Below are 20,283 nucleotides of genomic sequence, written 5' to 3' on the forward strand. Positions count from 1 at the left end.
GGAGCCACATGAGCGGCAACGGTTTTAATGAACATATTGCACGGTTTATTATTGAGAATATTTTGTATGTCATGGGGAAAAACAGAATTCAAATTGTGGGCTGTGTCCAGAATGAGGGAGCGCGGACCTTCCACTAGAGCCAGGACGGACGTGGGTGAAGTCAGGAAGATTCTTCATTTGAAGAGCCGTGGAAATAAAACTTCACCGAAAAACTGAATGTTTTCCACCCTGCGGCGTATAATATCCAGTCCTGCGCTTTTTCCTGCAGCCACTGGTCGGTCATAACCACGGCACTTGTCTCCTCACAACATAATATTCTCTCCACATCCCCACTTTCATGACATGAATTAATGTGGCAGTTGATTTAAATGTTTATTTAACCGCCGTTTTACACCCCAGTCTTTCTTTAGACCTCGAAAAAATTAGAAATGAGCTGCTGGAGGAACTGAATAGGTCAGGCAGCATCTGTGATGGGAAATGGATAATCTACCTTTCGGGTTGAGGCAGTGCAAATGATGGATCTTGACCCGGAAAGCCAAGCCGATTGTGCATTTCTCTCCACAGATGCTGCCTGACCTGCTCGGTTCCGCTAGTATCTTGTTTCTTACTCGAGATTTCAGCATCTGCAGCTTCTTGTGTCTCTCTTTTCAGAACTTGTCCCTTTCTTTCCTGCCTCAGACTGAACCAGGCTCTTCTCTTCAGCACTTATGTTCTGCCTCTTCTTATGCCCATCACGCCTACAGTGGTACCGGCTGCCAACAGCGCTTGTCAAAATTCCCTGTCCTGGGCCTAAGTTTGATCCTGTGGCTTGTCCTACCACCACACGACTTCGATCTTCTTGCAGGTGAAGGTCCTTCGTATCCCAGGGGTGAGGTCTTTGGAGATTCGGTTGACGTATCTGTCACACTGGGGTTTTACCGGATGGGGTTGCTGGCACCATGCCCAGCCCTCTTCCTTTCGCATCCGGGCTTGGGATCGTCCATGGCTGAGTTTTTAGTTATGTTCCCACGTGTTTAATGTGTCTCTGATCCCAGCTTGTTGAGGAAATTGCCGCAATTCCTCCCACTGAGTACACGCAGCAATATAACGTACATTCCCTGCGATTGCAGCGCGTGTAGTGGACAATCGCGGTACTGCAGCGGTTCAGCAGCTCCCCGAAAGTTAAAGGAACCTGAATCAGGAAGTGCTGGGAGTTAAGATGGTTTCGAGAGGCCAGATCGAGAGTTTAACGGAGGAGGCAGTTTGTCCCATCTGCCTCGATTCCTTCACCGATCCCGTTATCTTGGAGTGTGGTCACAATTTCTGCCGCTCCTGTATCACGCAGTTTTGGGAAAGGGAGCAGAGAAACTCCTGCCCAGACCTCACCCTTAAAGTCAATCGGGCCTTAGCAAATCTGTCTGAGAAAGTTCGAAAACTAAACCTGAATCCGAAAGGAAAGAAAAATAAACTTCACTGCGAGAAACACAAGGACGAACTGAAGCTGTTTTGTGAAACCGACGGGAAACTGCTCTGCGTGATCTGTAGAGATGCGCGGGAACACAGGGAGCACCGCTTCCTGCCGATTGAAGAAGTTGTTGCAGTCGATAAGGTAAAAGAAAATCGATTTTGATCACCTGATGTTTTTTCATTGCATATTTATTTTCTAATTCCTGGTGTATATGACAATAAACTGGCCCGAATCGTTACTGCATCTTTATTGTCTAATTCCTTCACTCTCTGCTTCCCAGGACCAGGTTAAATCTGCGGTAGAATCTCTCACAGAAAAGAAATCCGAGCTCGAGGAAATGGAGCGGCAACAGAAAGACAAGATTGCTGGAGTTCGGGTGAGGACTTCCTGAGCAGAATTTCCAATATTGTTGTGTAGTTTTGTTCCCTCTAATGCAGAATAGCAGAGCGACGCAGCTCCAGTGACCTGGGTTAGATCCTGACCTCCGGTTCTGTCTGCATGTTCTCACTGAGACCACGATGGGCCAACATTGCCCAGAAAGCCTGGTTGAATGTTTAATTCGCTACTGTATTTAACCCTGTGAAGTTGGGTGGTCTGTGAATCAGGTGGGAGTTAATGGGTCAGTGAGGAAAACACGGTTTCTGGGAAACGTGAGGGAATAGGATTGAAGACCTGAGAAACAGCATAGAATCAATGGGCTGAATGGTTACCTTCCATGTTCAAAGTAAAGACTTTATGGCCATAGAATAAACTGGCCTCTCCTTTCGTGTGTCAGTAACAGTCACACAGCTTTCAGTCCCCCATCACATTCCACTTTGCTGAACTGCACCAGATTCTCACTGAGAAACAGCAGCGCTTACTACTCAGAGATCTCAGGGAAGAACAGGCGAGGATTGTAAATCCGATGGAGAAAAACCTTCGAAAGATACAAGACAATTTTCTGTGATTCCCACTTATAATATCCTCTGATAGTCAGAGTAACAACCAGTTACAGTCACAGGCTGTGAGCGTGTCTGGTGTGGTGGGTGTGAGTGTCTGTCTGCCGATCAGTGGGAAATGAGGTTGAATTAAACAATTTGACCCACACATCGTCTGTATCCAATTTCTATTAGGTTCATTGTTTGAGAGAATTTTGCATAGTCTGTTTTTTTTTTGCAGATATATTCTTCATCAGATTATATCCCATTTTACATCATAGACAGGTCTTTCAGTCTATTCTCTCCTATCAATTTCCCTGCTTCACAAGCCCCCTCCCATCTACTCACCACATCCAGCAACAGTGCCCCGAACTCCATGGCCCTTCATGTGTTTATGCAGCTTCCTTATTATATTTAAACTCTGCTGTTCCACTTCAACCACTCCTGTGACAGTGAGTTCCACATTCCCTTCACTACATTTCAAGCAGAGATACTTTCTCCACCTACACCCAGTCAAATCCACCACTATTCATAAACTTCTCCATTTGATCCTCCCTGACATCATATGCTGATTAAAATGCATAGCCTGTCCATTCTTTCCTGTCAGTTCCATCCTCTCAGTTATGGTATAATCTTCATAAACATTCCTTGTACTTTCTCCCAGAGTTCTGTGTCCCTTGTTGGTGTATCCCTTTCTTCGTGTGTGTCAAAGAAATGGGAATTTTCATCAACTGGTAATAAGTTTGCTCAAGTTCCATCTGTAGGGATAGAGTCAGTCTCAGTCAATTGAGATCTGTGTTTTATTTATTTCAGGAGGAAGCTCATCAGAAGAGGAGGTAAGACATGGTCTTTACTTAAACTCTGTATGGATTTGTAAAATAGTTCAAATATCACTGATGCTCAGTTTATAACAAGCTCTATAATATTTACAGTATTAGTGAAGATGACAAGTCCCTGTCAGTGACACATGGCTCGCTACCTGTTGAAAAATTCAATCACCCCTTTTTGTTGAACACCACGTTGAGAGAAATGTTTGATGCAAGTAAACAAGGTAAATATTGACAGTTTCCATTCTCCTTGTTTGTGAACAATTTTAAGTGATACTTACTCACAAAGTTACTAATCATTCCAACAACATTTTCTTCCAATGAACCGATCCCCGTGGTACACCACTGGTCACAGTGCTCCAGTCTGGACAATACCTCTCTACCACCACCTTCTGTCTTCTACCCCAAGTCAATTTTACATCCAATTGAATAGATCTCTCTGAATGCTATGTGATCAAAACCTCTCTATGAGCCTTCTGCATGGAACCTTGTCAAAGGCCTGCTGAAGTTTATGTAGGCAATATCTATTGCCCTATTCTCAATAGTTATTTCTGCCAGCTCATCAAAGAACAACTCAATCAAATTCATGAGACTATTTCCCAGGGATAAAACAATGTTGACTATCCTGTATCAGTCCATGCCTTTCCAAATGCTGGTAAATCTGTGTCTCAGTATCCATTCCAGTAATTTCCCCACTACTGATGTTAGGCTCAACAGCCTGGAGTTCTCTGGCTTGACCTTCCAGTCCTTCTTAACTGAAGACACCACCTGAGCCACCTTCCAATCTTCCAGCAGCTCATCTTGGGTGAAATGTCCAAGAACATATATCTGCCAGGGCCCTGCAATTCCTTCTCTGGTCTTAATGTACTCAGAGGTATGCAGTCACTCTCCGGGGTTCATCTAATACTTCCAGTATCTTTGCTTTTGTACTTTGATATGTTCCAAGATATTACTGTTCATTTTCCTTAATTCCTTAGCTTTCAAGACCCTCTTCCTGGGAAACACAGATGAGAGATATTCTTTTAAAACCACCCCCATCTCCTCTTATCGATGACCATACTGATCCTTAGGGTGACCTATTCGAGTCAAGGTGTCATATATTCAGCCCAATGTCCATGCTGACAGTGCTGCCTAGTGAGCAGGTGCCACCATGCCTGGTCAATAGCCCTATAAAATACTTCTATCCATGTACATATCAACTATAGATTCTTTTAAATGTTGCTTATTTCTAGCAGCTTGTTCCATATATGCACCACCCTTCGTGTGACGATGTTCCTCATGTCACTTTTAAATCCATAAGGCCATAAGATATAGGAGCAGAATTAGGCCATTCAGCCCATTGAATCTGCCCACCATCCCACTCAACCCCTTACACCTGCCTTCTAAAACCATAACATTTGATGCCCTGACCAATCAGGAAACTTTGCCTTAAATATGGTCTTGGACTCCATAGCTGCCTGTGGCACAGCATTCCACTGATTCACCATTCTCTGGTTAAACAATTTCCTCCTTACCTCTGTTTTGAAGGGTTGCCCCTCAATCTTGAGGCTGTGCTCTCTAGTTTTGGACACACCCACTATAGGAAGTATCCTCTCCACATCCACCTTATCTAGTCCTTTCAACACCATAGCCCCTTCAGTCCTTGTGTTCCTGTGGACAGGAGTTGGCCAAAGTTGATTGGAAGGAAACACGATCAGGGATGATTCAAATTTCAAAGTTCAAATTAAATTCATTGAAGTACATTTATGTCACCATATACAATCCTGAGATTCATTTCCTTGCAGGCATGCCCAATAAATCCAATAGCCATAATAGAATCAATGAACAGGGTGTATTACCAGTGTGGAAAAGATGACAAAAGAAAGAAAGAAAAAAGAAATATTAATAATAATTAATAAGCAATAAATATCAAAAACTTGAGAAGAGTCCTGAAAGTGGGTTCATAGAATGTGGGGATAGTTCAGTGATGGGCCAAATGAAGCTGGGTGAGGTCATCCTCTCTGGTTTAAGAGCCTGATGGTTGGGGAGTAATAATTGTTCCTGAACCTGGTGGTGTGGATCCTTAGGCTCATGTACCTTCTTCCTGATGACAGCAGCAAGATGAGAGCATGACCTGGGTGGTGAGGGTGCCTGATGATAGCCACTGCTTTCCTGTAATGGCTGGAGTTGTGGGGAGAAATTCAGAAAGCACAGGATAGATACATCCCAAATCGGAAGAAGTATTTTAAAGGGAGGATGAAGCAAGGAATCTGCAGAAGGCCTTAGACAGATTAGGAGAATAGGCAAAGAAGTGGTAGATGGAATATAGCGCAGGGAAGTGTATGATCATGTACATTGGTATAATGAATAAAGGTGTAGACTATTTTCTAAATGGGGAAAAATCAAAAATCAGAGGTGCAAAGGGACTTGGGAATCCTTGTGCACAATTCTCTGAAGTTTAACTTACAGGTTGAGTCTGTGGTGAGGGTGGCAAAGCAATGTTAAGCGTAAATTTTCAGAGGACCAGAATATAAGAGTGAGGATGTGATGGAGAGACATTATAAAGCTTTGGTCAGACTACTCTTGGAGTACTGTAAGCAGCTTAGGGACCCTAGGATGGCAAGGTGGAACAAAGGAGCAGAGGGGGTGTAAGGCTTCCCTCTGCTATCCTGCAGGTTAACCTTGGGCAAGGTGTAACACCTGCTTAGACCCCACCTCCTCCCCCTACCAATCAGGGTCAAGTGAAGCCATGGGACTAGGTGATGGGTGATCTTATGAAAAGCTGGTGCATATACAAGCCCAGATTATGTGACCACTGACTCCAGGCAGACAACCTCTGAAGAGTATTGATAATTTTTGGATCTCTTGTCTTGTACAAACATTGCCCAGAAGCAGGCAATGATAAACCACTTTTGTAGAAAAATTTGCTAAGAACAATCCTGGTCAACAATTGAAGAATGAGGTGGGATCTCATTGAAACCTATTTAATATTGAAAAGCCTAGATAGAGTGGATGTGGAGAGGATGTTTCCTATAGTGGAGGAGTCCAAGTCCAGAGGAAACAGCAATAGAACAGAGGGGATTCCTTTTAGAACAGAGATGAGGAGGAATTTCTTCAGCCAGTGGTTGATGAATCTATGGAATTCATTGCCACAGATGTCTGTGGAAGCCAAGTCATTGAGTATGTTTAAAATGGAGGTGGATGGGTTTTGATTAGTCAAGTTGTGAAGGGTTATGGGAAGAAGGCAGGGGAGGGGTGTGGAGAGGGATAATAAATCAGCCAATGTGGAATGTCAGGAATGACTCCATGGGCTAAATGGCCTAATGCTGCTGATGTGTATTCACCCTATCTCTGCCCCTCATGATCTTATATTCCTTGATCAGATCACTCCACAATCTCCAATGTTGTAGGGAGTAAAATCCTAGTCTACTCAACCACTCTATGTAATTCAGGCCCCTGAGTCCATGCCACATCATGATAAATCTTTTCTGTACTTTTTCTAGTTTAATAACATATTTCCTCTAACAGGGTGACCAGAGCTGTGCACAGTAAGTGATGTTGTGGCATATCTGAGTCCAGCCCTCCGACCTGGGGAAACTGGCCTGCTATCTCTCACCCCTCCTCAGTTCACAGTCACCTCGGACTCTTGTCTCATCACTCCCCTTCTCCTCTCTATACTCACAATCTCCACTCCCCACTCCATTATTGGAAATAATTAAGGTGGAGTTTGAGAAGATTTTGATAGATCGAGGAATAGAGGTTTGCAGGGAACGGACGTAGGAGAGGAATTGATGCCGGGATCGATCAGTCACTGTCACATTGAATGAAGGGCTGGTTCCTGTGCTGAACTGTTTATGTTCTCTGTCCCCTGTTTAGAAGAATGAGAGGGATGTTAGGGAAACACAAGATTCTTTCAGGCCTCAAAAGGGAGGATATTTCCCCTGCAACACACACAAAATGCTGGAATAACTCAGCAGATCAGGCAGCATCTATGGAAATGAATAAACAGTTGTCATTTCCAGCCAACGCACTTCTTCAGTCTGCGGAATTGAAGGTCAGGGGTCACTGTCTCAGGATGGGGTGTACCCTCAGAGGATGGTGTCTCTTTGGAATTCTCTACACCGGAGGCCTGTGGGGTCTCAGTCATTCAGTTCATTTAAAGTCACAGAGGCATTGTTGTACAGCACAAAAAAATGGGCCCTTCGGCCCATCACCTCTGTGCTGGCCTATTTACTATTTACCCATCTACACAAGCCATTGATCAGCATAAGGCCAGTCTCGTTTGTGCCTTGCCTATTGAAATGCCTGTCCAAATGTCTCTGCAGCATAGTAGACTGGAGGCCTGTGAACTGCAGGTGTTGCTGCTGGATTCGTGGTTGTTTGTCATTCATGATAATGATTTGGATGAGAATGTAGGTGACAAAGTCGGTTTTGTGTATTACACTAAAATTCATAGTGAAGAGGATTATCTAAGTTTACAATGGGCCCTTGATCAACTGGGCCAGTGGGCCGAGGAATGGCAGGTGGAGTTTAATTCAGAGAAATGTGGAGTGTGGCATTTTAAGAACACAAACCAGGTCAGGAATTAAACAGCAATTGACGGGACTGTGGAGAGTGTTGTAGAACAGCAAGAGAGAGAGACAGGGGAGTGCTGGTCCAAATACTGAGTACCGGAGCTGGGACTTCCGGTTACGTGTGTGCAGGACGTTGGTCCGACTGCATTTGGAGCAGTGTGTACAGTTCTGGTCACCTTGCTATAGGAGGGATGTCATTCAACTGGAGAGAGTGCAAAACAGATTTACGAGGATGTGACTGGGGCTGGAGGATATGGAATAGAAGCAGAGGTGGGATAGGCTTAGACTTTTTTTGAAGCTGAGGAGGCTGCCAGAGGAAGCTGCAGAGACGGGTACAGTTACAATGTCTTAAAATGCATCTTGGCTGTTATGTAGATATGAACGGTGTAAAGGAATAATGGGCAAATGGGACTAACTCATTAAAGCAAGTTGGCCGGCATGAACATGTTGGGTTAAAGAACCTCCTGTTTAAATCCCTCTAGTGTTCACTCACCCCTACCCACCGAATTCAGTGGTTGTTCCATCCCTTCCTCACACTCATTTCTACTGGCTATCACCTCTCTTTCCATTCTTGACTATGGAGATGATTCCACGGCCAAATCAGCCATGATCTTATTAAATGGTGGAGCAGGTTCGACGGGCCATATGGTCTACTCCTGCTCCTATTTGTTATGTTCTTCAGAATCAGAATTAGGTTTATTAGCACCAGTGCGTGTCGTGAAATTTGTTAACTTAGCAGCAGGTTAATACAATACATAATATAGAAGAAAAATAAAATAATAATAATAACAAATAAATAAGTAAATCAGTTAAATGTATATTGAATAGATTAAAAATTATGCAAAAACAGAAATAATATATATTAAAAAAGTGAGGTAATGTTCACGGGTTCAATGTCCATTTAGGAATCGGATGGCAGAGGGGAAGAAGCTGTTTCTGAATCGCTGAGTGTGTGCCTTCAGGCTTCTGTACCTCTTACCTGATGGTAACAGTGAGAAAAAGGAATACCCTGGGTGCTGGAAGTCCTTAATAATGGCACGGCTGCTTGAAGATGTCCTGGGTACTTTGTAAGCTAGTACCCAAGATGGAGCTGACTATATTTACAACCATCTGTAGCTTCTTTCGGTCCTGTGCAGTAGCCCCTCCATACCAGACAGTGATGCAGCCTGTCAGAATGCTCTCCACAGTTCATCTATAGAAGTTTTTGAATGTATTTGTTGACATACCAAAGCTCTTCAAATTCCTAATGAAGTATAGCCGCTGTCTTGTCTTCTTTATAGCTGCATCAATATGTTGGGACCAGGTTAGATCCTCAGAGATCTTGACACCCGGGAACTTGAAGCTGCTCACTCTCTCCACTTCTCATCCCTCTATGAGGAATGGCATGTATTCCTTGTTATGAGCTGAAATATCGGCTGTTTATCTCCTTCACACATGGCTCTTGACCCGCTGATTTCCTCCAGTACTTTGTGTGATTTTCAGGAACATTTCACTCTCCATCCTGAGTCTCCTCCACACCCACCGATCCCTGGGGACTCTCTAATTCTCTGCTTCTTCTCCCCAGTCTCTGTCACCCTGGATGTAGAAACGGCACATCCGGAGCTCGAGGTGTCTGATGATCGGAGGAGTGTGAGATACACTGGGACCTGGAGGGATCTCCCTGACACCAGGAAGAGGTTCACAGTCTGGGAATGTGTGCTGGGATCAGAGGGATTCACCTCAGGGAGACATTACTGGGAGGTGGAGGTGGCAGGGAATCTGTACTGGTGTCTGGGAGTCACCGCAGAGTCCGTGGAGAGAGAGAGTCAGGTCGGACTGAGACCAAGGACTGGATTCTGGATCATCACAGGGGTTGATCAGGTGATCTGTGTTCCCCCTTCCTCTGAATCCCATCTCCCTGCTGGTCCCACCCCTGGAAGGGTAGAAGTTTATCTCAGTTACGAGTCCAGGACAGTTTCATTTTACAATGCAGAGACAAAGTCCCATCTCCACACCTTCACTGGGAATAAATTCACAGAGAACCTTTATCCTTTCTTCTGGACTTGGCATAAAAAACCGGTGGCTGAGAATCTGCTCTGGCTCTGTAAATGGTTCGGGTCCCACAACTGACGTCAGGAGTAAGTCAGTGTAAATATAAATGTGCGGAGAGTGAAATAAACACGATGTGAGAATTATTGTTCCATTTGCTTTAAATCATTCACCGCATCCGTCAACGGAACAGAAACACTACGGATTCAGAGCAGCCGCGAGTTGCGGGTCCTGAGCTCCCCGGCTCTCCCTGGTCCTAAAGTTCACTCACACTGAGACGGGTAACACGGTAGAAGTGATGGTGGGCTGACTGGGAGAGGAAAATCAAGGTGAATCTTGGAAAGGTGGGACAGAAACATAGAAAATAGGTGCAGGAGTAGGCCATTCGGCCCTTCGAGCCTGCACCGCCATTCAGTATGATCATGGCTGATCATCCAACTCAGAACCCTGTACCAGCCTTCCCTCCATACCCCCTGATCCCTTTAGCCACAAGGGCCATATCTAACTCCCTCTTAAATATAGCCAATGAACCGGCCTCAACTGTTTCCTGTGGCAGAGAATTCCACAGAATCACCACTCTGTGTGAAGAAGTTTTTCCTAATCTCGGTCCTAAAAGGCTTCCCCTTTATCCTCAAACTGTGATACCTCGTTCTGGACTTCCCCAACATCAGGAACAATCTTCCTGCATCTAGCCTGTCCAATCCCTTTAGGATTTTATACGTTTCAATCAGATCCCCCCTCAATCTTCTAAATTCCAACGAGTACAAGCCCAGTTCATCCAGTCTTTCTTCATATGAAAGTCCTGCTATCCCAGGAATCAATCTGGTGAACCTTCTTTGTACTCCCTCTATGGCAAGGATGTCTTTCCTCAGATTAGGGGACCAAAACTGCACACAATACTCCAGGTGTGGTCTCACCAAGGCCTTGTACAACTGCAGTAGTACCTCCCTGCTCCTGTACTCCAATCCTCTTGCTATAAATGTCAGCATACCATTCACCTTTTTCACCGCCTGCTGTACCTGCATGCCCACTTTCAATGACTGGTGTATAATGACACCCAGGTCTCGTTGCACCTCCCCTTTTCCTAATCGGCCACCATTCAGATAATAATCTGTTTTCCTATTTTTGCCACCAAAGTGGATAACTTCACATTTATCCACATTAAATTGCATCTGCCATAAATTTGCCCACTCACCCAACCTATCCAAGTCACCCTGCATCCTCTTAGCATCCTCCTCACAGCTAACACTGCCACCCAGCTTCGTGTCATCCGCAAACTTGGAGATGCTGCATTTAATTCCCTCATCCAAGTCATTAATATATATTGTAAACAACTGGGGTCCCAGCACTGAGCCTTGCGGTACCCCACTAGTGACTGCCTGCCATTCTGAAAAGGTCCCGTTTATTCCCACTCTTTGCTTCCTGTCTGCTAACCAATTCTCTATCCACATCAATACCTTACCCCCAATACCGTGTGCTTTAAGTTTACACACTAATCTCCTGTGTGGGACCTTGTCAAAAGCCTTTTGAAAATCCAAATATACCACATCCACTGGTTCTTCCCTATCCACTCCACTAGTTACATCCTCAAAAAATTCTATGAGATTCGTCAGACATGATTTTCCTTTCACAAATCCATGCTGACTTCGTCCGATCATTTCACCACTTTCCAAATGTGCTGTTATCACATCTTTGATAACTGACTCTAGCAGTTTCCCCACCACCGATGTCAGGCTTACCAGTCTATAATTCCCTGGTTTCTCTCTCCCTCCTTTTTTAAAAAGTGAGGTTACATTAGCCACCCTCCAATCCTCAGGAACCAGTCCAGAATCTAACGAGTTTTGAAAAATTATCATGTGGTGGTGGAGACAGGCAAAGTGCAAAGGAGTCTCAATGGTTCAGGCAGCAACGATAGCTGGAAATGAGTAATTGACGTTTTGCCTCGATACCCTTCAGCTGGACTGAAAATAAGAGTAGAGATGACCAGTGTAGAATAGTAGAGAGAAGGGTGGGGTAAGAGCTGGCAGGTGAGGGGTTGATAGACAGATAAGGGAGGGTGGAGGGTGGAAATGTGTCAGATGATGGGAGGTGAGAGGTGGCAGTGACAAAGATGATGGAATCTGGTCAGAGAGGAAAGTGGAGCCTGGAATAAAGGGAGGGAGGAGGGGAGGAAAGTGTGGGTGATGGACAGATGGAGAGATGGGGGTGGGAGAGAAGAGAGAGATAAGGTGACAGGGCTGGTGGATCAGGAGGATGAGAGAGGATTGAAAAGGAAATGTGACAGAGAATGTGGGGAACTAGTCCCAAAAATTTTGGAATTCAATGTTCCTGGCCCTGAGTGGAACATGAACTGCTCTTCTAATTTATGAGACAAATCAAGCCAGGATCAGAATGGATTCCCACATGGACAAAGAAGAGAAAATCTGCAGATGCTGGAAATCCGAGCATACATTCTCTCCTGGAATCAGAACGCTGTGAGGCAGAATGGGTTTACAGGACTGGCCGAGGGAAACCTTTTCTACCCGAGGGTCCCGTCCACAACCAGGAAAGGCTGACCTTCCATTGGAACTGGATCGCACTGGTGGAAGCTGGAAGCTTCTTCACACGAAGGGCAGTGGAAATCTGACTTCGCCGAAAAGCTGAACTTGTTCCAATCCATGGTGTACAATCTCCAGTCCTTATTTTCTGCAATGGCCGCAGTTCCTGTCACATTGCAACGCATCTTCTCTGTTTTGCAAAACAATTTGTTTTAACAGTTGTTCTAAATTTATATTTAACTGCCGCCTAAAACCGCACTGGTTCCCTTTTTAAAGTTGTTCCTTTCTGTCCAGCTGCAAGCTGCCAAGCCCTTTATTCTCATTTCATTGATTTTCAGCCCTGTTTGTTATCGTCCTGATCCCTCCGTCACTTGAGATTAGTTGGAAGATACCAGGATGCCTTCCACTGAAAACATGCAGCAACATAATCACAAACTAGAGAAGATCGGCAGGTGCTGGAAATCCGAGTAATACACACAAAATGCTGGAGGGGCGCAGCCGGGCAAGCAACATCCGTGGAAAAAAAAAGTACAGTCAAAGTTTCAGGCGGAAACCCTTCGGCAGGACACATGGAATCAGTAATTTGGTTTTGGTCACATTTTATCTGCAAGAAATGCAGGAAACACGCAGATCTCAGTCAGGTTCCATGGAGCATCTGACACCAGAGATTGTGCAGTAGCTGGAAATCCTGATCAACACACACAAAACGCTGGAGGAACTCAGCAGGTCAGGCAACATCAATGGAAGGGATGTTTCTCTGAGACCCATCATCAGAACTGGAAAGGAAGGGGAAAGAAGCCAGAATGAGAAAGTGTACAAGCTGGCAGGTGACAGGTGGGGGTAGGTGAAGGGGCAAGGGGGGGGGTGTAGGGGGGGAGGGGTGACTAAGTAAGGAGCTGAGAGGTGATAGGTGAAAGTGGTAAGAGCTGAAGACGGATTCAGATGGGGGTGAAGAGTGGACCATGGGAGAAAGGGAAGGAAGAGCAGCACTGGGGGAAGTAATGATCAGATGAGAAGAAGGGCTGAGTGGGGAAACAGAATGCGGAATGCAAGAAGGGGAAAGGGAGTGAGAAATTAACCTTTTAGAAAAAATGAGGTACTGGACCTGATGTTGTGTAATAAGCCTGGTCAGGTGATTGACTTTCAGCGGGTGAGCAGTTAGGGAACAGTGATTACAACTCCTTAACTTTCAGGATAGCAACAGATAAGGACAGATAGATTTCCTGTGGGAGAATCTTAAATTGGATTTGGGCCAATTACGAGGGCATTAGGCAGGAACTAAGAGTTAATTGGGAACACCTTTTTTTAGACATGTGGAGCGTGCTTAAAGATCAAGTGCATAGAGTACAGGAAAGGTATATTCCTGTTGGGAAAAGGGACAGGGATGGAAAGATGAGAGCAATTTGGATGTCTAGAGAGGTGATGAATTTAGCCAAGAAGAGAAAGGAAAAGTATGTAAAGTTTCAGAATTAGGAAAGCCAGGAGGGGTCATGAAAAGTCCTTGGCATTGAGATATAGATCATTTGCACATTCAACAGAGAAATGGCAATTGGAGTTTAAGCCAGATAAATGTGAGCTGTTTCACCTTGGTAGGGCAAATGCAGGGAGACAGTATATTAAGGGCAAGAATCTTAAGTGTTGCTGGGCAGAGAGATCCTGGGGTCCAAGTTCATAACTCCGTGAAAGTGACTACACATGTTGACAGAGTGGTTAAGAAGGCTTAGGGAATACTTGCTTTTATTAGGCTCTGCCCCTGGAAATGCTGGGAACTGATGAGAGCCCCTGTCCAATTGGAGGAATACATTTTCCCGGCCCCGTGGATAATCTTGGAGCCTTTTCCTTTTTTTAGACGATAACTTGGACCTGAGGGGACTCCAGTGTGGCTGGGGTGTGGAGATGTTTCAATATGAGAGGGGTGCTCTGTGTGGCCGTCTGTTGTGAGTTGTTCAGAGAAATCACCCATGCCCTGTGCTATTTGGAAGGAGTAGGCAGGGAAGCTGACAGGATTCCATGAGCTGAGTGGAATTTCTGTGAATGTAAATTGCTTTCTGGTCGGCGATTAACCAGTGTGCCGGAATGGTCATTCACCACTGATGTCCACCATTGACTGTGGATCTAAAGCAGTGATGTGTGGCTCTCCACAGTCCAAGCTTTCTCTTCACCCCTGTCCCACACAGTTGCCATTTCTCCCCAGTGTTTATCAGAACAACACAGCAGATAATGAAGCAGTTCAAAAAGCAACAAAGCAAGCCCTGTCCTGTTCCTCCAGTCCCAGCAAAGACCGTCTCTGACCTCCAGCAGAAGCAGAAATTGTCAAACATTGAGCCCTGCACCTTTGTGCAAATTTTCTTGCAGGGTGGTCTTCTGACCAATAAGACTATAAGACAATGAAACAATGAAACATAGGAGCAGAATTAGGCCATTCAGCCCATCGACTCTGCTTCGCCATTCTATCATGGCTGATCCCAGATCCCACTGAACTCCATACATCGGCCTTTTCCCCAAATGCTTCGATGCCCTGACCAATTATCCAACTTCCCACTAACTTTTGCTACCTATTATGCCCTTTCCTTGGTTTTATGCAGACCTTATCTACCCTTGTCAGCTATGGTTACCTACTCCTGCCATTTGACTACTTCTGTGGAACATATCTATCCTGTGCCTTGTGAGCTATTCCCTGAAACTCTAGCTATCTCTGCTCTGCCATCATCCCCACCAAAATCCTCTAATCTAAACGGGCAAGCTCCTCTCTCATGCCTTTAATTCCCTTTATTCCATTGTGATACTAATACATGTGAGTCATGCTTCTCTCTCTCAAATTGCAGTATGAATTCAATCATATTATGATCACTGCCTCCTCAGGGATCCTTTACGTTAAGCTCCCTGATAAGATCTGATTATTACACAACACCCAATCTCAAATAGCCTTTCTCATAGTCGGCTCAAGCATATGCTGCTCTAAAAAAGCCATCTCAAATGCATTCAACAAATTCCCTCTCTCGATCTGACACCAATGTGATTTTCCCAATCCCCTTGCATCTTGTTTTTTTTTTTCTTATCCTTATAACATGCACTTTCCAGCAGTCAACCCGACATTTAGGCTTCTATTTGGAGGACTATATACGATTCCCGTAATGGTCTTTTTTCACCCTCGCAATTTCTTAACTCCACCATAAAGACTGAACATCTGACCCGAAATCGCCTCTTTTTAAAGATGTACTTCCAACTCTTACCAACAGAGCCACACCATTGCCTTTGCCTGTCCTTTTGATACAAACTATATCCTTTGATATTAAGCTCCCAATTATGGCATTCATTTAACCACGAGTCAGCATTGCCCACAATGTCATACCGAACACTCTCTAGTTGTGCCATGAGTTTGTCCACTTTATTCTGAATGTTACACACAATTAAATACAAACCCTCAGTCCTACATTCTTCGCCCTTTTGAATTTTATCACTGTGGTACAATTTAACTCTTTGCTTTGTCTGCATTGGTGCCCAATCAGTGGCTTGTTCTTCCTTATATTCATGTTACACCCATCATCTCCTTGTAAACCTGCTGGCTCATCCTCATCTCTAACATGCTGGTTCCCATCCCTGTGCCATATTAGTTTAAACCTGTGATCTCCTCTATAGCGGGTCAATATCTGTCTGTCTGTCTAGATATCATATCCGATGCGGACGTTGGTGACCATGGTTTTCCATATAGATCTATCCCTCATTCTTTGGGTGACGTCCATTTCCTCAATGTATAGCCACCTGGCTAGGCTTTTGATGTGCATAAGCCGAGGTCTTCCTCTAGGTGTCACAAAGGGAGCGCTGTAGCGGACCCAAATGCAAGACACAGGCACTAAAGTACAAGGAGCAGGACTTGAGTAGAGTAGGGACGTGATGAGATACAGACAAGGAGCAGGGACAAGAACTCAGACTTGGGCTAGGTGTAAAGCATCCTCTGTACGCTGTGTTGACTGCATTCACTCCACTGGCATCCAATGGATGTAACAGTATGCAGAGTTTGTTGTACTCATTGTTTTTGTACCCAGTGAGAAACACGTCTGTGTAAGAGCCCGCGACGCTTTATTGCAGTTACACAGCGACTGTACCTAAAGAACAGAACTCTAGGGAGATGCCAATCAATATTTGGGAAATCAAAATCTCCCACCTCAACAACCCTGTTATTATTTCTCCTTTCCAGAATCTGTCTCCCTATCTGCTCTGCGATGACCCTATTACTATTGGGTGGTCTATAAAAAACACCTGGAATAGTTATTGACCCCTTCGTATTTGAAAGTAGTAGCTGTGGAGATTGTGGAGGCATTAGCGATAATCTTTCAAAAGTCGACAGATTCTGGCATGGTTTCGGAGGACTGGAAGATTGCAAATGTCACTCCACTATTTAAGATGGGGACAAGGAAGCAAAAAGGAAATTACAGACCTGTTAGTGTTTGGGAAGTTGTTGGAAACGATTGTCAAGGATAAGGTTACAGAGTACCTGAAGGCATATGACAAGATAGGCAGAACTCAGCATGGATTCCTTGAAGGAAAATCCTGCCTGACAAACTTATCACAATTTTTTTGAGGAAATTATAAGTATGCTAGACAAGGGAGATGCAGTAGATGTTGTATATTTGGATTTTCAGAAGGCCTTTGACAAGGTGCCACACATGAGGCTACTTAACAAGATAACAGCCCATGGAATTATGGGAAAGTTACATACGTGGATAGAGCGTTGGCTGATTGGCAGGAAACAGAGTGAGAATAAAGGGATCCTATTCTGGTTGGCTGCCGGTTACCAGTGGTGTTCCACAGGGGCCCGTGTTGGGGCCGCTTCTTTTTACATTGTACATCAATGATTTGGATTATGGAATAGATGGCTTTGTGGCTAAGTTTGCTGACAATACGAAGATAGGTGGAGGGGCCGGTAGTGCTAAGGAAACGGAGAGTCTGCAGAGAGACTTGGATAGATTGGAAGAATGGGTAAAGAAGAGGCAAATGAAATACAATGTTGGAAAGTGTATGGTTATGCACTTTGGCAGAAGAAGTAAGTAGGCAGACTATTATTTAAATGGGGAGAGAATTCAAAGTTCTGAGATGCAACGGGACTTGGGAGTCCTCGTGCAGGATACCCTTAAGGTTAACCTCCAGGTTGAGTCGGTGGTGAAGAAGGCGAATGCAATGTTGGCATTTATTTCTAGAGGAATAGAGTATAGGAGCAGGGATGTGATGTTGAGGCTCTATAAGGCGCTGGTGAGACCTCACTTGGAGTACTGTGCGCAAGTTTTGGTCTCCTTATTTAAGAAAGGATGTGCTGACGTTTGAGAAGGTACAGAGAAGATTGACTAGAATGATTCTGGGAATGAGAGGGTTAACATATGAGGAACGTTTGTCCGCTCTTGGACTGTATTCCTTGGAGTTTCGAAGAATGAGGGGAGACCTCAGAAACATTTCGAATGTTGAAAGGCATGGACAGAGTGGATGTGGCGAAGTTGTTTCCCATGATGACGGAGTCTAGTACGCGAGCGCATGACTGAAGGATTGAAGGGCGCCCATTCGGAACAGAAATGCGAAGATTTTTTTTTTTTTTTTTTTTTTTTTAAAAAAAAGCCAGACGGTTGTGAATCTATGGAATTTGTTGCCACGGCGGCAGTGGAGGCCAAGACATTGTGAGCATTGCAGAGATTGGTAGCTATCTGAGTAGACAGGGCGTCAAAGGTTATGGTGAGAAGGCGGGGGAGTGGGACTAAATGGGAGAATGGATCAGCTCATGTTAAAATGGCGGAACAGAATCGATTTGCCGAATGGCCGACTTCTGCTCCTTTGTCTTATGGTATTTCTAACTTCCACCCACAGAGTCTCCATAGATAATATTTCCATGACTTCCTCGTTTTCTTCAGCCGTGACACTATCTCTGATCAACAGGGCCCCACCTCTTTTGCCTCCCTCCCTATCCATTCTGAAGCATCTAAAGCCTGGCACTTGAAGTAGCCATTCCTGCCCCTGCAACATCCAAGTCTCTTTAATGGCCACAACAGCATAGCTCTAAGTGCTGATCCACGCTCTGAGCTCGTCCGCTTTATTCATGATACGCCTCGCATTAACAGACACATCTCAACCATCGGACTGAGCGCGTCCCTCTATCACCTGCCTATCCTCCATTTCGCACTGTCTCCCAGCTTTCTCTATTTGTTGGCCAACCTCCTTTTCCTCCGTCACTTCTGTTTGGTTCCCACCCCCAGCAATTCTAGTTTAAACTCTCCCCGATAGCCTTGGCAAACCTTCCCATCAGGATATTGATCCCCCTGGGATTCAAGTGCAACTCATCCTTTTCGTACAGGTCACACCTGCCCCAAAAGAGTTCCCGATGATCCAGAAATCTGAATCCCTGCCCCCTGCTCTAATCCCTCAGCCACGCATTTATGCTCCACCTCATTCTATTCCTATACTCTGTCACGTGGCACAGGAAGTAATCCCGAGATTACTACCTTTGAGGTCCTGCTTCTCAACTTCTTTCCTAACTCCCTGTAGTCTGTTTTCAGGACCTCCTCCATTTTTCTACTTATATCGTTGGTACCAATCTGTACCACGACCTCTGTCTGTTCTCCTTCCCACTTCAAGCTACCGAACACGCGATCAGAAACATCCCGGACCCTGGCACCTGGGAGGCAAACTCCCATCAGTGTTTCTTTCCTGCGTACAGAGAATCACCTATCTGACCCTCTAACTATAGAGTCCCCTCTTACCCCTGCTATCCTCTTCCTTTCCCTACCCTTCTGAGCTACAGGGCCAGACTCCGTGCCAGAGGCGCGACCACTGTTGCTTCCCCCAGGTAGGCCGTCTCCCCCAACAGTACTCAAGCAAGAATAGTTATTGTTGAGGGGGTCAGCCACTGGAGTACTCTCTGGTACCTGCTTCTTGCCCTTTCCTCTCCTGACTGTTACCCACTTCTGTCACCTATGGTCCCAGGGAGGCTACCTTCATTCTCCTTGACCAGGAGATCAAGCTGCAGCTCCAGTTACCTAACATGGTCCATAAGGAGCTGCAGCTCGATGCACTTGGTGCAGATGTGGTCGTCCTGGAGGCTGGGAGTCTCCAGGACCTCCCCCATCTGATGCCGAACACAGAAAACCGGCCTCACACACATACTTTTTGTCTTTATTTTAAACAGGTAACCTACCTGGCCTCAGCCCCTTATCGCCGAAGCCCAGTTGAGCCAAAGTCTTCCTACTCTGCCTCCCACTACTATGACATCCACTCCTCCGACGCCCGCTCTGTAAATCAGTCTTTTTAAACTCTTCCCACTGGCCGGGGTCCACACGCTTGTGCAGTCGTGCCTCGTTCAAACCGCTGAAGAAATAACTGAGTGTGTGTCTTCATGCTCCTGTACCTCCCGCTTGATGGCAGCAACCAGAAGGGGGCATCTCCTGATGATGGGGGATTTTATGACGAATGCTGCCTTTTTGAGGCATCACCTGCTGAAGATATCCTCGATGCTGGGGACACCAGTGTCCATGATGGAACTGGCTGAGTTGACAACTCTCTGCAGCTTTTCCCGATCCTAGGCAGTGACTCCTCCATACTAGATGGTGACGCAACCCTCTAAAATGGTCTCCATGGTACATCTGTAGAAATTTGTGGTAGTCTTTGGTGTCTGTGTCACTCACAATTTTATACACTTCTATAAGGTCACCCTCCAGTCTCCTGCGCTGTGAAGAATAAAGTTCAGCCTACTTCACCTTTCCCTGTGACTCAGTCCCTTGACGACTGACAGTGTCCTTGTAAATGGCTTTTTGTAGTGATTGGTGGTGTGGTAGGCGACAAAACCGGCTCCCCCAGCAGGCTTGCCTGGTGAGAAGCGTGGCTAGACACCCTGCAGGACGAGAAACAAGACCTGTCAAAGGGCGGATGAACCCTCTCGTAGGGTCAATGGCCATCTCGGAAACACGTGCCGTGAAGCGCGGGAAGGGCATCCCT

At 45.4% G+C, this 20,283-nt stretch overlaps 1 protein-coding gene across 2 annotated transcripts; it reads left to right on the forward strand.

Annotated features, from left to right (window-relative positions):
• The first annotated feature begins 995 nt into the window (after positions 1 to 995).
• LOC140198309 (E3 ubiquitin-protein ligase TRIM39-like) lies at positions 996 to 19,609 on the forward strand. 2 transcript variants are annotated; one of them, XM_072259382.1, is made up of 5 exons: positions 996 to 1,588; positions 1,728 to 1,823; positions 3,178 to 3,200; positions 3,297 to 3,415; positions 19,478 to 19,609. In XM_072259382.1, exons 1-5 carry the CDS (start codon positions 1,199 to 1,201, stop codon positions 19,519 to 19,521), a joined length of 672 nt encoding a protein of 223 aa, XP_072115483.1. In that variant the 5' UTR covers positions 996 to 1,198; the 3' UTR covers positions 19,522 to 19,609. The 2 variants fall into 2 exon arrangements, with proteins under 2 accessions (XP_072115483.1, XP_072115482.1); XM_072259381.1 differs by lacking the exon at positions 19,478 to 19,609 and adding an exon at positions 9,309 to 9,908.
• The last annotated feature ends 674 nt before the right edge of the window (positions 19,610 to 20,283 follow it).

This window comes from Mobula birostris, chromosome 5, assembly GCF_030028105.1.
Source record: "Mobula birostris isolate sMobBir1 chromosome 5, sMobBir1.hap1, whole genome shotgun sequence".
Lineage (NCBI taxonomy): Eukaryota > Metazoa > Chordata > Chondrichthyes > Myliobatiformes > Myliobatidae > Mobula > Mobula birostris.